Source organism: Meriones unguiculatus, chromosome 12 (assembly GCF_030254825.1).
Source record: "Meriones unguiculatus strain TT.TT164.6M chromosome 12, Bangor_MerUng_6.1, whole genome shotgun sequence".
Taxonomy (NCBI): Eukaryota; Metazoa; Chordata; class Mammalia; order Rodentia; family Muridae; genus Meriones; species Meriones unguiculatus.
In genome coordinates this window covers 76,291,517-76,309,961 of record NC_083360.1, presented here as the reverse complement: position 1 = coordinate 76,309,961, position 18,445 = coordinate 76,291,517, and the positions used below count along the sequence as shown (strand labels likewise).

Sequence of the window (18,445 nt, the reverse complement as noted above, 5' to 3'; positions counted from 1 at the left end):
AACAATTTGACACAGGAAAGTCAAATAATCTAAAATTACTATTTTCCAGAATTAAGCCTTCCAAACTCACTGTATGTGTTTCTCGATGAGAAAATTTTCATTTTAAAAGTTGAACGTTCAAAATAAACCTGTCTCTGGAGAGGAGCGGTTGGTGGAAATGGAAGCTTATGTGAAGAAAATTTGCCCTTCATTTTTTTTTTTTTTCACAGCATTTTCCCCAGAGAACAGATAATTGACTGGTTTCCTTAAAGTCTTCGAGTCCTCCAAGCTGATGGAGTCCAGAAGTGTAAACTTCCACTAGTACAAATAAAATAACAATCAAGAAGGGGAGGCTCCCCCTAACATATGATGTCCTCTGTCTACCCTGTCTGCACAGCTCCTGGACACACTAAAGAAATGATTATATGCAGAGGAAAGCATGCTAGATGGAAGAATGAGAAAGCGCGAAGGCTGAGAGGGAAGGTGCTCTCATATCAACAGCAGAGCAAGGAGACGCAGTCAGGCCTAAAGTCTGAGAAAGTACGTAGCCTGCCCATATAACCACTGAACCCCAGACCCAGCTCTTTCTCACCCATCTTCTCCATACTTGCTACAAGCACAGCAGTTGTTTAAAACGTGAATTGCATCATACTGTTTGCATGTTTAAAACATCAGAAGGATTTCATGACTTGTAACAGTATTTTCACATTACCTTCAGCAAACTCCACCCTCTGGGAACTACACTCAATGATGAATGGCACTTCTGAGGAATGGCTGATGAATTGGAAGACCAATGAAATGGAGGACCAATAAACTGATTTGTTTGTGTTATTTGAGATTCTTTGAGCTGTTTCCTTCTACCAGCAGCCTCTACCCCAGTGCAAGTTTTCATGCAACTCAATCAACCTTCAGATTCCGGCAATTCCATTTCTTGATAATGCTATTTTAACTCTCTTTGAACCTTTATTCTTCCCCATAGATTTACGCCCAAATTAAGTTAAACCCAAACTCTAGCTCTGCCTCTAATCCTGACCTAGTCCACTGTTGCCACAATTCAAGCACACTAGTACTATCTTCAACTCAATCCTAGTCTTAACCCTGAACCCCAGCCAAAATGTAAAGCCTAACCCCAGCTTGGATTCTACATGAGCTGGCCCAGACATATTGACTGTGAGGTTGTAGTTGGAAAGCAGTCTTTCCAGCCAGGTGTGTGGCTGTGACAGCAGAGAGCTCCTCAGAAAACCAGTGAAACCTTTTTAATTTTCAATGACTGTCTCACGATTCAAATACTAAAGCAAGAAATGGCCCCTGGCAGACAGCTCAATCTGCGGTGTGAGGAACCTGGCTTTGCTGAGTTTTTCTGAGGGACACTCAGCTCTGTGAACAAAGGAATTTTCCTGCTAGAAACCTAGCACATTTTACTTGGTGATAGCATTATCCTGGAAACTCGGTCAATGATACTTCTTTTAATGAAGAGAGTAATGACCTTGGTTCATTACGTTTATATGGAAATTTGAAGTAAAAAAACGTTTGTTCTCTACCGTGTAAGTTTCAAAGCTCTAACAAAGCAGTGTACAGCCTAGTACTAAGGGCTTGGTATGGGTAATATTGAACAGCTTAACTTGGGGGTGAAACTTGCTTTTACAATATTTAGAGCGTAGTGTGTTCAGTCTTCACACTCACTAGTGACTTTTCTGTCACTTATTTAGGTTAAGCACACTTGCTCTGGGGGAGACCTCTAGGTATGTATGATTTTGCTTTGGGTGTTGTTGGAGGTAGAGCCGGTTCGGTTCCCTACATGACTTTTAACTGCCACTGTTTCTTGATTAGCAAGCCATCGCCTTACCGGGACATGACAGCAGTGGTTTCCCTTTGGTTTATTTGGGCTTTCCTAGAGTTTAGCCATCTCGTCGAAGATGGCAAGACTGTAGACTTCCTTCAGTAATTATACAGAGTACTCTGTTTTAAATCTTCTTGGTTGGTCAGGACTTCAAGAGCAGCCTTTAGTAACAATGGCAATTTGAGCATCTGTTCATCATTGCTAATTTTGAAACCAACTCCTTTGTGATGTGGGACACACTCTGTTATTGTTTCCTAGTTTCATTGTATGTGTCCACGTAAGAGAGACCAGAAAGTCTTTACTTTATGACTTTACTGTGAATACCGTGTTTATATATACATGTACTGTTCAATATAGTACTTTTTTTGTAAAACTTTTCTGAATTTTCTAGAAGATGATATATTCTGTTTACAGAGATCAATGTTTTCTAGTTACTTTAGTATTACTAATTATATTTATTCAAATAGCTCATGTCATTATCGTTGTCTAAATGAACTATCAAAGTTGGGTAAGTCTGTACAAAATTACACAGGTCTAAACTGAATTTCTGTCAATTCCTTCCATTTTTGCTAGTTTTGTGTTATATCATTTCATATTAGGTTAATTGATATATTAAGGAATTAATTACTACTATTCCTTTATCTTGTCATTCTCTAATTGGTCATTATGAGTAAATGACAGATAATACTATACATTTGTCTAGTTCCCTCATTTAGTTGCTTCTGAACTAAAAGTTGCCAATTTCAGAATTTGAGATTATTTCTCTTTTCATTTCATTCTATTTAATAACTCTGCCTTCTTATTGCTAATGTAAAAACTTTTGTTTAAGCATGTCAGAGACCACAAATATCAGGACGCAATATTTTAAATTCACCTGAAAAATCTTGTTTAAACCACCTACGTTTATTGTACAGGTCGTTAACTTCTGTTAGTCTGTTCTGCTTACTTTATTTTTCTTTTGATTCTCTTTTTTGGCCTGTGTAGTCTGGATTCGTACACCTGGAACAGTGTATGTGTTCTGAGCTTCCTTAGTAACTGGGAAGTAACTACATTGTTCTTTCAACTTTACTTGAAGTTAACGAAAGCCAGTCATTGATCTTGATGTATTTTGATATCAAAGGTGGTAAGTTAAAGGGAATTTTAGAATCTCTTCTGCATGAGATAAGCTGCTTGGTGAAATTTTGCCCCTTCTCTCACCCAGCCTTGTAGATGTCCCCCTTCTCCTCTGTGGAGCTCAGGCTGAGTGTAGTTGGGACCTCTGCTTAGTTTTTCTCTGAAACACAGGAAACATGGCTCTGGATATTAATGTCTTACACGTGCTCTTTCTTCTCCAGCCTCTTTTAAATGTCTTTGATTATTGCTTCCTCTCCAATTGTTCCGGTTATAGAAACACCTTTTGGTCCTTGAATTGGACTTAGTTTCTGGCATGGTGTCATTCCCTGTCATGTGATTTTTTTAAAAAAGAATTTTTTTTTTGTGTGTGTAATTCATCTTTTGGGAAAGTTTTTGAAAATGCAATTTCTGGATGAGCACACCCAGTCTTACAAACACAGCAGCACCAGACTGCTAATGCAGTATCAGTTGTTTGAATCGCTACTTCACCTTGACAAGCTCATTTAAAAAATTTCCCATCCAGTTATTTATCTGTTGTTTCCCTTCTATTTTTTTTAAAAAAAAAACTTTTTAGAACATAGAAAAATGCAAACATGACTTTAATGGTTCTCTTCACTTCAAGATTTTCAGATCTTTTCTTCCTCCAAGTTTCCCTTTATTCCCACTCAGTAGCATTTAGTGCTTTTACTTTCGTGTTACTTCCACATGCTCATTTTCAAGTGGGCAGAGAGGTATTTGGATTCATTGTTTGCCATCTATGTACTTTTGGTGGCACTTGGCAATCCAGCCGATCCCCTACTGGGTCCTGTTAGGTCCTGGTGAAATCCTTGTCCCTGATCTGTGTGACTGATGCTCTGGCCTAATACCCATGCAGTCCATCTTTCTGCTGCTCTTCTGGCCTGACTTACCTAATATTGAAAGCACATGAAATGCACAAAACTATAGCCTTCTTCTAAACTAAAACTTCTAACCTTACAAATGCCCTTGGACTTTGTTTGCTTCTCCCTGTCTTTTAGGATTTACCAGCAGAATGAGTTTTGCTAGACATTGTGACAGTCAACACTGGCTTCTCCCCTACCCAACACAATGTGTGGTTCATTCATTATCTGAGCAAGTACAGGAATAGCAGATCGAAGGCAGAATGGGTGTCTCTATGTCACATAGAAAGACAATATGGGACACAGGGCTCACTAACATGGCGGGTGAGTATTTTGATTTTGTTTTTGGAGCATAATAGTCACGAACAATTTATTGCATGTTTTTATCCCATATTATAGTCGTGAACTTACTGGAATTTTCTACCAGAGTGGTCAGTGAGTCAACCCGCACAACTCTATTTTTAATGGGAAATCCCATCTTATATGCCTTAAGTAAGGGAAGGTTGTGAATGGTTTCTTTAAGGGTTCTCAGTGAGACGCTGTGAAGCCAGAGATGTGGAGTTGTATTATTGATTCAGCCCCTGAGGACAAATTATTACCCAGTACAGAAGATCTAAGCTCTGTGACCTCAAATACTGAATATCTTTGAGCTCTGGGGGGTCTTATTCTCCAGTGGAAAAATATTAACAACATGATTAACAACTAATTCAAATCTTAAATAGCAAGCATTGCTTATCATAAAGTGTGTATTAAACTGGGCTGAGTAGCCAGGTTTCAGACAGTGTGCAAATCACAGATCAGTTACCTAACTTTTTTTAAGTAGTTTTATCAGCTTATGATAGTTTTTACCACATCTTATTTATTTTGTGCTTGTATGCATTCATATGTGTATGTGTGGTATGAGCTCACACATATGGAAGTCAGAGTAAAACTTGACAGTCCGTTCTCTCCACTAACTGTGCGGGTCCTGGGGATTGAACTCACATCATCAGGCTTGTCAGCAAGCACCTTTCCTTCTGTGCCAATCTCAACAGGGTGCCCGTTAGCTTTCTGAACCAAATTTAAGTAGTCCTACAGCTTGTGACCACCAAATGGGCTATCATTCGACAGAACCATGGCAGACAAGTGAAGCAGTCTGTAGAGCATGGCCAATGGATTTGCTTCATTGAGCTTTTGCCTGTGAGCACTGCTGAGTGAAGGATGGTGAGGTGCTTTGGGCATTTGACAATTCCTGGAAGAGTGAGAGTGCCTGTAGGTCAGCAGGCACGTAGACTGCAATGGAGGAGTTCGTGTAAGCTTTTTCCCGAGCCATGGCTGGAGAAACAGGTTTTGGGTCTTGAGCAGAAAGTGTACTTGCTTGTATAGACATTTAGCACAAACAGTGATTTCCATATCATGGGCTGAGGCTCTTGTGTACTGCCTATTCTTTAATAAGTTCCAGGTTTCTGTGAGGAGTCTTAGCCACAGATACTAGTGTTGCCTAAATTGAGTTGATGGGTCAAATTAAACACTCTGGGACAGCAATGTCTTTGCCTTCATATACAAATACATCATTTTAAAGGAATCAGTTTGTTAGGTATTCTTGAATCCCTTTGCTACTTTCCCAGGCCCTAAAATATTGATACCCTAATATGTAGTAATTAATACAACAATGGTGCATAACAACACCAGTAAAAATAATTACAAATTAAATGATGGATGACCCTTACTAAATAAGAAACACATGCTAGGAATGTCATTAATGGCTTACACACATAACTTGTTAACCACAAGGCAGGTATTACAAACTGATCTGGCTTTATGTGTGAGCAACCTACTTGAGACAGTGCTTCCAGAGTGATGGGCAAAAGAGGCGCCACTACAGGTTCTTACCTCTTCCCTGTAAGTCTCAAACGTCCTCCTCTGTACACTCCTGCCCACTCTTTCAGTTATCAACCCCTCGTCATTACTGTTGGTTCAGAGGATGGAGCAACTTCTCACTCCTCAAATTAGGCTATCAGGTTGAGCCGTAAGGGTCATAAAGCTCCCTGAATGGTTGTGAAAATTTTGTGCTAATATATCTATTTGGAGTCCGTGTTTTTATGTTTGGCAATAGTGGCTTCCTGCATGAAATTTTCTGATTTTCAAGAAGGCTTTTCTGTTAAATAATTAGCCTAATCTTTCACACAGTGCTTGGATTTTTAAATAAAGATACTGACACCATCATTTCAAAAGGGATGCAGCTGACGACCAGAGAGTTTAAGGAGGGTTTTAAAAGTCCACACATTATTGGTGGAAGATTTGGGACTATCAATATTTTTAGTAGTAATAATCTAACACTTCTGAATGAATATTTGTCATCTGCCAAATGCCTTGCTAATGACATTAGATCATGAACTTGTTGAACCCTCAATAGCCATTTGTAGGGAATCCTGCAGCCAAAGTCTGTTCCTAGCATATCCAGGTCTCAAATGCAGGATCTTAACTCAAGCCTCTAACTGATATTTTATTAGGGAGAAATGAATTTTAAGTACATGTAAGGAAGAATGTCCACTCTTAAATACATTTTTTTTTCTGTGTGAAAAATGCTAGTTATGATAACAGCAGTTAACAGCCGTGTGCATTCTATCACCCACTTGCTAATTGGCTCAGTGAACATCTCTCCACTGCCTCCTCTTATGCCAGATACTTTCCTGGAGGCAAGAAAACACGTATGAGCCACATCTTGTCTCTCATAGAGCTTATGGTATGATGAAGGGAATAAGCCATTAAACCATCACACATTTCTGAATGTAAACACTGCTCTGTTTGTTTATGTATCAAGGTCTGGAGTGCCCTGAGATCCCATAACACAGACATAGAATTCTCTGACAGTTTCGGGGGTAGGAGGCTCCTAAGAAAGCATGTTTGTACGGAGAATAGTAGTTGGAATGCTAACTACAGAGAGACTCATTTTCTAGGGAAAGGAGAAGAACGTGTCCAGCATCTGAGTTGCTGAGAACTTGAAGAACTGACAGCAGTTCAGTTTCAGGGATGAATCCTTTCAGTGAGAAGAATGGCCTGAGACAGGCTTGGAGAGGCAAAAGCGTGCAGGCGTCATGGGGGGGGTGCTCTTTCTCTAAAAGCAAGAGCGATCTATTGAGATGACAGATGACCTGTGTCTGAAAAGCTCCTTTAACCTTCAATGTGAAGAATGAGTGCAGGAGGCCAAGTCAGATGCGGTGAGACCAGTTAGGAAGCTATTGTAGTAAGATGGGCCAGTCAAGATGGCAGCCTAGACTGGGAGACAGCGGTGGATGGAGGATTTAGGAATTACATAGGAAATACATGTAATGAGATCTATGTTGAATTAGATAGATGGAACTTAAAAGAGGAGGGGGTCAGGATACCTGTAAGGTTTCTGGCTTGTGCACTGTGCACTGTGTTATCAAACCTCACATCAGTGACTGATGTATCTCCCCTTTGGAAATGTAGACACATTCAGAATGTTTCTAGACATTGTCCATCCCATGTCACACATTTTGCCCAGGACCAGTAATCCTTCAAGCAGCCTGAATCTGGAATCTGTGCTTTTGACAGCTGATTCACTGAGGAATGGGAAGGACTACATGCCTCATTCTAGGTAAGGAAGCCTTACAGGCAGGAAGTTGGTGAAGGATGTAATGAAGGAAATGGGTATAGCGTAACTTTAGCATATATAGTCATTTTTCAACTCCAAGCTTTCAGGTGCTCATGGTCGCTGGCAGCTGGTTTAGTTGCCAATCTTATGAGGTCAATGAGGACACATACTTTTAGTGATTGTGAGTTCGTTAAATCTCAGTTTGTATGTGTGTTGTGAATACATGTGTGTGCACATGGGAGCTGGGGGCTGATACTGTGTGTTTTCCTTAGTTGCTGTCTATTTTAGTTTCTGAGTCATTGTCTCTCACTGATTTGGCTAGATTGGCTGAGCAGCAGACCAAAGGTATTCTCCTGTTTTCATTTCCCTAGTGCCAGAATCTAAACTCAGGTTCTCAGGCTCATGAGGCCAGTGCATCTCCTCACACCTAAATATCATTTGTATAAGCAAACAATGCATGCTTATTTCCAAAAAGATGAAAGAACAAATAAAAGCAGAAAGAAAAGAGAAAAGACAATCTCTTACTAACCTGTCACTCAGAGGAAGAGGAAGTACTTGCTTGATGTTTTTGAAACATGTTCCTGACCTGATGGTTATTTCATAGAAGGGTCACCCTTACCTGGGCTTTGGGATGAGTTTGAGTTCAGCGGAACTTTGGTCTTTAGGGATCCCATATTCTCTGTAAAATGGGATGAAATCTGTCTTCATTTAGTAATATGCTAACAGATCACTGTCTTCTGAGCTGGGAGTGTGAAAGTTCTGGGCATATTAGCACCTTTGCCATGCAGGGCTGAGCGATTCAGCTTTGGACTCTCTCAAATCTCTTATTGGCCTCTTCATTGTAACAAGGACTCAGTTTCCTCACTGGTACAATGGAAATGCATATGGTACACTCTCATAGAAATGCTCTGCGTTGTAGCTCACCTTGTCCAAAGTGCTTGGGAAACCTCAACCCTCAGGAATCTGTCACATGGCAGCTAGAGGTCTCATAAGCAGGTGGTGGGACAAAGGTCTGGCCAATTCTCTCTCTGGGGAGACACAAAAGGCCCATTGGCCCCTACTGCCCACACTTTTTCAATATCTCTTACTGAGCTATGGTCCTTTTAGGTCCATCACACAAGCTACACACTGGAGATACCAAGCTCTAGGCCCAGACCCTGTTGTTAAAGAAACAGCACAGTCATAGAGAACAAATCAAAATACTCCAACATGGTTTGTAACTGATGGGATTCTCTTAGCAGGATGACCTGGGGCTCGTAGAAGTGACTCATTTTGCTTCTGGGAGCAGAGAGAGCTCCACAAAGGAGCCCTCCTTTCCAATGGGCATTGAAGGAAGAGCAGAATTGGCTGGGTGGAGGAAAGGCCTTTGGCCTGAGCCTTTCTCTGGCCTGAGCCTTTGAGGAAAAAACCCTCCACCCCAGTGGGGATGCCCAAGGCTCTCTTTTGAACTACAAAGCTATGATGAAGTGACTGCATGGGCTTGGCAATCTGCAACACCGCAACCACCTCTCGGCCTCCCCTGCACCCCTTCCAATATTTGGCACCTGTGTGGACTGTGCCCTGCCTGCCTGAGAGCTCCTTTCAGGTTTGATACACTTACCGGTCCTTTGACTTCCTTCTCCCTACAACAACCTGCCTGAGAAGAGGAGCAGTTGCAAATGGTTTACTCTCCAGGGTAGTGTAGTTTGCAGGGCTGCAACCGTTTCCCCGGGGCGTTTCCCTTTAACTCGCTTGCTGTTCTGTCCAGCGAAACTCTTCGATGCTCGAATCTCACGCTGTCTCCTGATCTACGGTGCGCACCCGGAGCACCAGATCCCAGGGAGCGCACAAATTCTGTGTGGTTCCTACAGGACCGCATAACCTGCTGTCTAGCGGCAGATCACTACCGCTTTCCAGCTCTCACAGAGCCACCGCTCTGCCACGGAATTCGTTAGCCGAGATGCTTGATTAGAAAATAGTTGCATTTGTGACTTTGTGCGGTCTGTTTTATTTCTCAGCTTCTAACCGAGAAGTTATTGCAGCCCCTTCTATAATCATTGCGATTATTTTTGTATTTCCTTTCTTAAGAGCCCTGCCGGCAATACTGTGTAGACTTTGACCCGAGGGATGGGCAACTTGCCTTTCAGTGATTCGCTACCAAGGAAAGGAGCACCGCCTGTGACACCTGCTAACAGGTGGCTTCCCACACAGGTACAGCGCGAGAAGCCGGGTTAGTTACTACTTTCTTAAAATAAGGATGCCGGAACAATGTATGCTGATTTTAATTGCTTCTTAAATAAATGGATGAAATCAATTATTTAGTTGACAATGTTTATCTTTTCAGCATAGGAAGGGGGTTTATTAAACCCAGCTGCTAAGCGATTTCATTAGCATGAGTAAAAGGTTCACATCTGCGGGAGAAGGTGCTTGAGGAATATTGGGAGGGAGCAGAAGAGGGGACTGTCCCAGGAGCTTAAGTGCAACTGTCTTCTAGATGGTATAGGCTTGTCTACATACCGGTCGGGTAGGGATATGTGGTCTAATGCGGTTCAGCTACTTGTGTCAAGGATTTGGTGTATATATCCTGTGTTTCCTCATGCCCCATGGCTGTGAGCAGGCGGTCCTGCCGGAGATCACTCATCTCCATCTTTGACCTGGTCCTTCCCTACTATTATCCCTTTAAAGCTGTTGGTTTGGCAACAGCATGTGCATATCAAGGATCACACACACACACACACATACACACACACAAAATCTTGGATTACAAGGAATAAAATATTATGTTCAATACAGGGTACCAAAACAGAGCTCTGGCTGAGATGTATTATTTACAGCCAGCAGTTGTCTGGAATATAGGTGTTTATTCATAGTAAGTATATTCAGATCCTTGACATTAGACAAAGATAAGCTGCCTTTGTGTCTTCTCTTCTTGAAAACTCCGTATTGGAGCAAACCTTTAACTAGAAAATCTTGGGGCAATGAAAACTATCCAACACTAATCTTCAACACCAATATTCGATGTTATCATTTGTGCTACGGGGAGAGGTGGGAGGAGGAAGAAAAAAAATGAGAGAAGAGAATAAATGCTTTCTTGTGGAAAAGTGGCCTTTGGAAAAACATCATGGTCCACTTAAATCTGTAGGTGAAATATCTACTAAATAGATATTAACAGAAAAAAAAAGTTCCTACCATTCTCTGAGAACTTAAGCACGCTGTATTTTACTTCCTCTAAATGTTCTTTTTTTTTTTGTAAAGTGATCGCTTTTGTAAAGGCCTAGATTTGTGTATCAGGACCAGCATGTCTCACTGTTTCTTTTGCTCCTCTAACATCACTGACACTTCCTCTTGCACAAGAGGAAGATGGATCACTCCTTCAGATCAGGAGTCAACCTCACAAGATGGCTGTCCTGCTCTTCCTTCTGACACATTCTGAACTTTGTACCTCTATAGAAAACAGACTTGTGCCTCTACAAATGGGTGGTCTCAGTCATCCAAAGTTCTGAGTAGCACTACATACTAATTATTAATTCACCTAAAACAAGAGGTTCTAAATGAAACAGGTGGACTCTACAGACTAAGTAGCTTGTATTTAGCTTGTACATTGTCTTGGGTGATGGGTAATCTTTATTAACCTTGCTTCTTTTAGGTATAAAGTAGGTTTGTGATAAGATTTATTACAAAAATATGCAAAGAATCTAGTGTATATCTACCTGATAGACATCAGTGTTAAAAGCAAGGGTGAAATATTCAGCTAGGTACTGATGGAATCCTTTCTACCTGTGAACAGAAACAGCAGCTGATATCTGGGCCTTGTCAGTGGTGTACAAATGAGGGGACGATGGACTGTCTGTACAACAAGCCCTTAAATGTTCTCTCCCTCTTTACCAGTTAACCAGCCAACTCCTTTTGTCACAGCATATCTTCTTCTATTGCTCTGTAGGTAGGAAAAGCTTACACCTTCACCAGGAACTCTCTTAAATCAAACCAGTCAATTCTTGAGGGCAAAACAGTGGGCAGAATGAGGTCAAAAGAGGAACTTCTCAGCCTGCCTTCTAGAACACAACCCTGCAAATATACACGACACAGGAAAACTCTACAAGATCAGTTTACTTGTGTTATGTCATTAATTTGGGGTTATTAGGTAACATAAGGCAAATCTTTATGCTCCTATCCTGATCTACTGTGTTGTTCCCTGCCTTGCATCCATTTCATAATATAAGCTCATCTGCAGCACCCAGACTTGCTGTCATAAGAAAAAAGAATCCATTCTTGTCTGGAGGCAAAAGGATTCCAAAGTGGCCTTGGGAATCCTGTTAGATTAACTCATTCTCTTGTTTTGAGTTACTTTTCTATTTGATAAGTGTGTTTGTACTTCTGAGCCAAAGTCAGAGAGTGGGACAGCATAAGGGCTCCCAGCATTTAGTCCTAACTTCCAAACTAGCACCTCTTGCCCTTTCCCTTGCAGTGTTCCAATATTTACACGACTTCCCAGAACTATCCAGGGACAACAGTCTCTAAGTGAACTTTCATGCCTACATTATAAGCCCTCATTTGGTTCAGGACTATCCCACCCAGAAGTATCCACTTATAACTTCCAGCCGCAGATCCTTTCCCATCATACTCACAAGTGCACACAGGAACACTCACGGATCCACGTGTACGCTCGTGGACAAGCACAGGCTGCCACACACCATTACGGTCTGTATGCAAGCGCCCAGAAAGAACAATGCATTGTAAAAAACTGTCCTGTTGAGTTTGCAATCTCAAGTGAGTTACTGAGTGCTGATAAGTAAAGGAAGTGCAACCAGACAGCTTAATCCTCCAATTTCCTGTCTTCTAATCAGCCCCTGATTCTCTTGGTTTTAAATTAGAAACACTCCTGACAATATTCAGGACAGGTGAAGGAAACTCAACTAGAAAATAAGGAAGGACAAAGCATTTATTTCACTGTCCAAAGTTCACAGGAGAAATATGACCGTAACAACAGGAAATCAAGATTTTTTAGAAAGATAGCAGAAGAGCACAGGCTAGCTTAAGCAGCCAATCACATTTCCGAGTGAAGCACATTTGGATCCTAATTAAATTTAAGAAGAAAAAAAGGAACTAGTCTAATGTATTTGCTTCTCTCTAAGAATAGTGAATTGTATTTGAAAAGCGGCTGTACAAGGCTGACCTCAAAGAAAACGATAAGGATAAATTCTTAATGTATGTGGAAGAAAAAAGTCAACTCTACCTCATTCAGAGTTTTTTTTTTTTTGTTTTTTTTTTTAAGAACCTTTTACTGCCAATGCAGAGAGGAAAAAAATGCTTTGAGGCATAGAAACATCTGAGTTTGGTGGATATTCTTAGACATAATATGATTACACATATTTACAATGGCAGGTTCTACTGAAAGCTGTTCATTTAATGATTAGTTCAGATCAAGCCACTCAATGCATAAAAATATTTTTAAAGAGCATGCAAATGCATTAAATTCAAGGTGTATAAATAGGTTTGCCATGGACTTTTCTAAAAAAAAAATAGATCAGGCACTGAGACTACGTTATGTTTCATTATTTTCCGGTTCTCTTCTTTTGACTCTTCATTATTACCGTTTTAGCAACCTCCAAGTTATTTCAATGATTATCTTGAAAGGGCTGCTGGGAATTCCTAGGAAAGTCTTCATCAGGCAATATCATCGAAGGCATGCAGAAAATGGTCATTAGGAAAAGTTGCTCAGTTGATCATTAATATTCAGAAACTGAAGTGGGCTCACAACATGAATTCAAGTCAACAGCAGCAAGAGGTTTCCAGGAACACAAAGCTGCCAGTCATTGTGGAAGTAGACGGCAGGTGATGGCTTTTAATTGGTAAACAGAACAAAACAGTTTTCCACAGAAACATGTTTTTACATGCATATTTAAAAAAAACACATATTTATATCACAAGGCATACCAGATTCCTCTTGCCCAAGCATGTTTCTGGTATATCAACTTTGATTTGTAAACAACTGGGTTTAAACAACAATTACGCATTGAAAATTAACGTGTTCATTTCTTTAAAAAATTGTCAAAAAGAAATAGTCAGGAATTTGGTCTTGGCAACAGAAGCTAGTTGCAGAATCACCTAGTAGTTTTAGCTCCAGTTGTCATAAATGTTAAATTTGAATGATAGAAGAAAGACAAGTGTATTTTGGAATTCATAGACAAATTTTCCCATAACAAACCCTTGTCACTAAATTAGCGTAACCGGGAGAAGGATTATTCTGCTTTCATTTTAAAGCTGTCTGGGAGAATAGAGGTGTTCTGGTGGACCAAAATCTCTTCTGGAGCAAATATGTGCATTCAGGGTGTTTCCTATTCATTTGGAGTGAAGAACAATTTTGTGAGTACTTTTTTTTTTCTCTTAGTTTCTGTCGGAAAGTTTCAACTAGAGATGTCACAACACAGTGAGATGAGGTTGATACGCAATATCTATTTCTTGATTTACATGATTAAAGCATTAGAGAAGTGTCTCAGATATCAAAAGGTTCCTTATAAGTGGCAGTGCCAAAGGTAATTACTGTTAGAATGTGCATGCTTGAACCCGGTTGCCTGTCAACCTCTCAGTTGTTTACAAGTTGGTAGCTTTGAATAAAAGTTTTCATTAGACTTTGGGGTAGCCTGTGTACTTTTTTTTTTGCACCAGTTTGCTATAAAAATTCATGTTTTAATTTTGTATATCCAGTGTCCCTCGGAAAGCACTAACTTTTAACCGAAAGAAGAGGGAGTCAGAGATGTGCCTTCTTAGTATTTTACATCGTAAAATCACTGTTTCTTAAGTGGAAGTGGCCTTTTAAAGACAAAGCTAAAACTTACACCTAAGACGAGTGATGATTACTTCATCCAAGTGATTTCTAGTTAGTTATCAGGAAGGGCCCTAAGCTCCACTGTAAGCCAGAGCGGTTGTGGGGGGAAGGGAGGAAAAGAAAGGGGAAGGATCATTATTCTTAATCTTTTATTGACCAGGTTTCTTTCATCCTAATGTGTCTTTATTATTTAGAAAAAAAAAATTAAAAAGCAATCCAGAGCTCCACCCATTTACACCTAAATCCTGGAATAGGTGATGACCCTCTACAACCTGGCTCGGCACATGCCCCCAAACTAAAACAAACAAACTCATTTGCCATACAAATTGTTTACGATTCATTAAAAAGCAAAATTGCATATCCCGGAGCTGGCAGCTGAGGCCGAGTCTCCATGGGCGGAGGGGGCATTCACTGAGTTGCCTTTGTATGCTGGGAGGACCAAGCCGGAGGTTCCCACTATGAGTCCGGAGTCTGAGCAGCCAGATGACACAGGAGGTAATTTTAAAGCTTTATTTGCCTTTAATATGAAATTCAGATCGCGACCTGTCCTTTGCTTGAAGAACCATGTAAACCATAAGTTTGCTTCTGCTTTTTGTTTTTTCTTTTCAGTTTGGAAAAATTGTCTGGGTTAGTAAGGTGGTGATATTGAGGGAGAAAGAATGAGGGCTATTGAAGGAAAGAGATCGAAAAATAATGTGAAACATGTATTCTTTTCATTAGTTGTTTCCGCCTTCATCAAAGCTTTTCCCTAGCTTTCCACCAGTAATGGAAAATTTACATCAGAATTATTTGTAACTTGTAGGTCTAAAGTTCTATGGTGTACAATTGCTCATAAGGGAACTAAAATTTTGATTTACTCCCTATGGTAATTCCTACAACTACTCTAAAGAGCCTGTAGATTTCTCACTCCTTATTCAAAGCAAAACCCAAGAAGCCCTGAAGTCAAGAGAAACTTCTTTGCTGTGTGCAGCCTAAACAGCAGCGTGTGAGCTTTCAGCATTGTTTATCTTTAGTCAAATGCATTGCTAAGTGTTCCCACCACTTTTATACATTATATTCCCCGCGGTAAAACAGCTGTAAAACAATTTTAAATGAAGAGCAACTTCTAAGTAAACTTTACAGAAAAGAAATTACAGTTTTCTAAATTAGAAGGGAAGAAAAAAAAAAGAAGCATTTGGTGATCTCTGCAAGAAAAAAGAAGATGACACAGTTTGCCATAAAAAGTAACAGTCTATAAAATCTAGGACCTCTTGAAATATAGTAAGGAAATAAGAGTGTTTTACTGAGAACATGAGATCAGCACAGTTTTTTTTTTTCTCAAGCTTACAACTTAGCTTAGAAAATAATTGCCAAACGAATCAGTAAATTCATTTGCAGTGCTTAACAAGCTGTGTGAATCGAAGCAACATGACCATCTCATACAGGCAAACCTTGTTCTTGCTGGCACAAAGTCTAATGGGAAAATAAATGCCTTGAATAAAAGTTCAGGGTGCTAACAGATAGACGATTGCAAGTCTCATTAGCCAAAAGCCGTCTGTAATATTGTCCTGAGACCACCGGTAAAGTTTCTGACGTCTAGTTAAGAAATTACAAGAGAAAATAGACACGTAGGCACATACCCACAACTACTTTTACTCAAGTCCTTGAATGGACATACTGAATCCCAGGCAGCAGCCGAATAGCATCCTGCAGTAGTTCGCTTTTAATAGTCCCAGTCTTCCGAATTCCTACATCTTGCCAAAAGGATAGCACCGTTTGTCCAGGAAGAGAGAGTACTTTTTCTGAAGATCATACAGTGAACCATGCCCTGTTTTGTAATTCCATTCGCCAGGCTCCCCGGTCAACATCACACACTCTCCTTTTCTTAAACTGATATCTATGTGAAATGAATGAGCTGAAGTTCACGGTCCAGTTAGGAACGGATAATACATTCATTGTCCTGGCAGCAAACTTTTTTTTTTTAACTCCCTGGAAGAATTCACGCTTGCTGCAAGAATAATAATTACGGAAAACTAGGAATGCGGTGCTAACGAATTAATCCTTAACGGACACCACCTTAACGAGGACAGCAATGATTCTGGGACTCTCTTCCTCACAGGACGAGCGTCTCCTGTGACAATGAGCTATTGTACATCCTCCCACTTCACTCTAGCTCTTATAGATCCCAGAAGTCAAAGGTTGTCTGGCCTGGTTGACCATGACATGTGAGTTAACTCATTCTGCAGCTACGAGTTAGAAGTTCCTTAAACTTCCTTGTGCCCAGAGCAACTGAAAGGAAGGGTGTGTGTGTGGATCGGTTCCGCTTAGAGCTGGCAGTTCTAAGAGGCGGGAGGACTGCTCTGACATAAACAAACATGAAAAAGTTAGATGTGGGAGCTGTGGTCCCCGAGGAAGCTGAGAAACGGAGGCTTAGGGTACTCTCACAGGTGACTTGAGACCTTCCAATTACGGGGACATGGAGGGAATCTCGCCGGGCTTGCTTTTCTCCAGTGCTCGATATGATATGCACCCCTAGACAATTTCACAGCCAAGGAGAAACATGTACCCCACAGTTCTCCAAAACAAAAGTGAAGGGGGTGTGAATCTAGAGAAGGGGGCACTAAACCCAAGGGGTAAGGCAAATCTGCAGACAGCCATGGCTAAAACACAGAATTCCACCATAAAACTTTCGGTAGTCTTAAAAATATATTTAATATATGAAAAACAAAACAAAACACCAAACACTGTCCTGTAGAAAACAAGGGCAAGCATTACTGGGAACTCAAGTTGCAGAGTGGCAGAGAGAGGGAGGGTGGCAAGAGGAAGCAATGTGAGGCAGCCTCACTGAAGAGTGTGAAAAAAATCAAATGTGAGTTTGATGAATGTGAGGTCTGGGACATTTTGTCAAAGAGGGAGGGAAAGTAGAAAAGGGGGGGAAAAGGAAAAAAAAAAAGGCAGTCCCGGCTGCCAACTCACCATCCACCAAGTTCTGGCCGAGATGTCGTAGCAAAGCTGCCATTTGATGGAGCCGTCGGAAGCTTTCCCTGCCATTACGCTGTCAGCAAGCTTCATCTGATGCTAACTCACGGGAGATAAGACACCTAATTGAGAAAACATTTGCAGTGGCATGTGGGGCAACATGTAGTCCGGTCCATACCATATGGAATCATGGGTAAAAAAAAAAAAAATCTCCTTGACAATGAACCAATCTCTCCCAGACCCAGTGGCAAGGTGAAGTGGAGATGAGAAGTCTGCAGCTAACACTGTCTTCCCTTCTCTCTTTAAAACAAGAGCCCACTGCTGCACATCAAAGGGAGGTGGTTAAAATTAGGGCTTCGTCACTCAGATGATTTTGGTCTGCAAGGTTTTTCCTTTCCTTCCAACAACCAGCCCCCCCCCCTTTTTTTTTTAAGGAGAATAAAGAGATTTAATAGGACAAAGGCAGGTAGTGGACTGCGGAGGGAGATCGCCACAGGCTATTAGCCTAAAATTTCTGCCTGACAGATGGAACTGCTTAGAGACTATCATGCAATGTTTGGGGCATTTTTCCCTCCCCCCAACTCAGACTCTAAGTCTGATTCAGTATCTGTTTTTCACAGCCACTCTCCTCTTGAACGTGAGCTATGCATTTTAGAAAGTGTTTGGTTCAGTTTTGCTGTGTTACACATCTCCCTTGGAAGCAAAGCAAAAACTCTAAAACTAAATCTCGGAATAACTGAACAGGTTTTCCAAGGAGAAAAAAAATTCCAGGGGCAAAATATGTCTCTTTCTATACCTTGTTTGTGTGGTTTGTTGTTGTTGTTGTTTAAATTTTTTAATTAATTCATTAGTTAATTTGGTTATGAAAGAACCTAAATACAAGATGCCAGCATCGGACTCCCTTGCTTTCTGGTTCAGTTGGCATTGTGTGTAGTTGTGTTTTCATGTGAGTAAATTACTACATTGCTGGTGTGGTACACATTCTAGCCAACACTAGGCTATATATCTATATTTTTTTGATGCTGTTAAAATGAATTCTGAACTCCTTCATTCTTTATAAATAAAGTAAGCAGTCATTACCAATTCATTTTTTACACAATTCAGGCTAAATTTGATATGAAAGTCTCCTTAATCAGGAAAAATTAACTCTGATTTCCTCACTATAGTGTAGCCATCTTCTTTGTAGAAATTTTAAGTTAAGCATTTTTTCTTTTGCTCAAAACAAACAAACAAACAAACAAACAAAAAACAACCCACAATAGCATGAACCTGCC

General features: G+C 40.5%; 1 protein-coding gene across 3 annotated transcripts in view; it reads right to left on the bottom strand.

Moving 5' to 3' along the window:
• The window catches only part of Nfia (nuclear factor I A), a 526,906-nt gene extending 509,617 nt beyond the window's left edge, over window positions 1–17,289 (bottom strand). For 2 of the 3 annotated variants that reach the window (XM_060365918.1, XM_060365920.1), the window contains exon 1: window positions 17,169–17,258. In XM_060365918.1, coding sequence (XP_060221901.1) covers window positions 17,169–17,243 — 75 coding nt within the window. In that variant the 5' untranslated portion in view covers window positions 17,244–17,258. Of the gene's footprint in view, window positions 1–17,168 lie in introns of all 3 variants that reach the window. The other variant, XM_060365916.1, reaches the window with a different exon arrangement.
• Window positions 17,290–18,445: the final 1,156 nt, after the last annotated feature.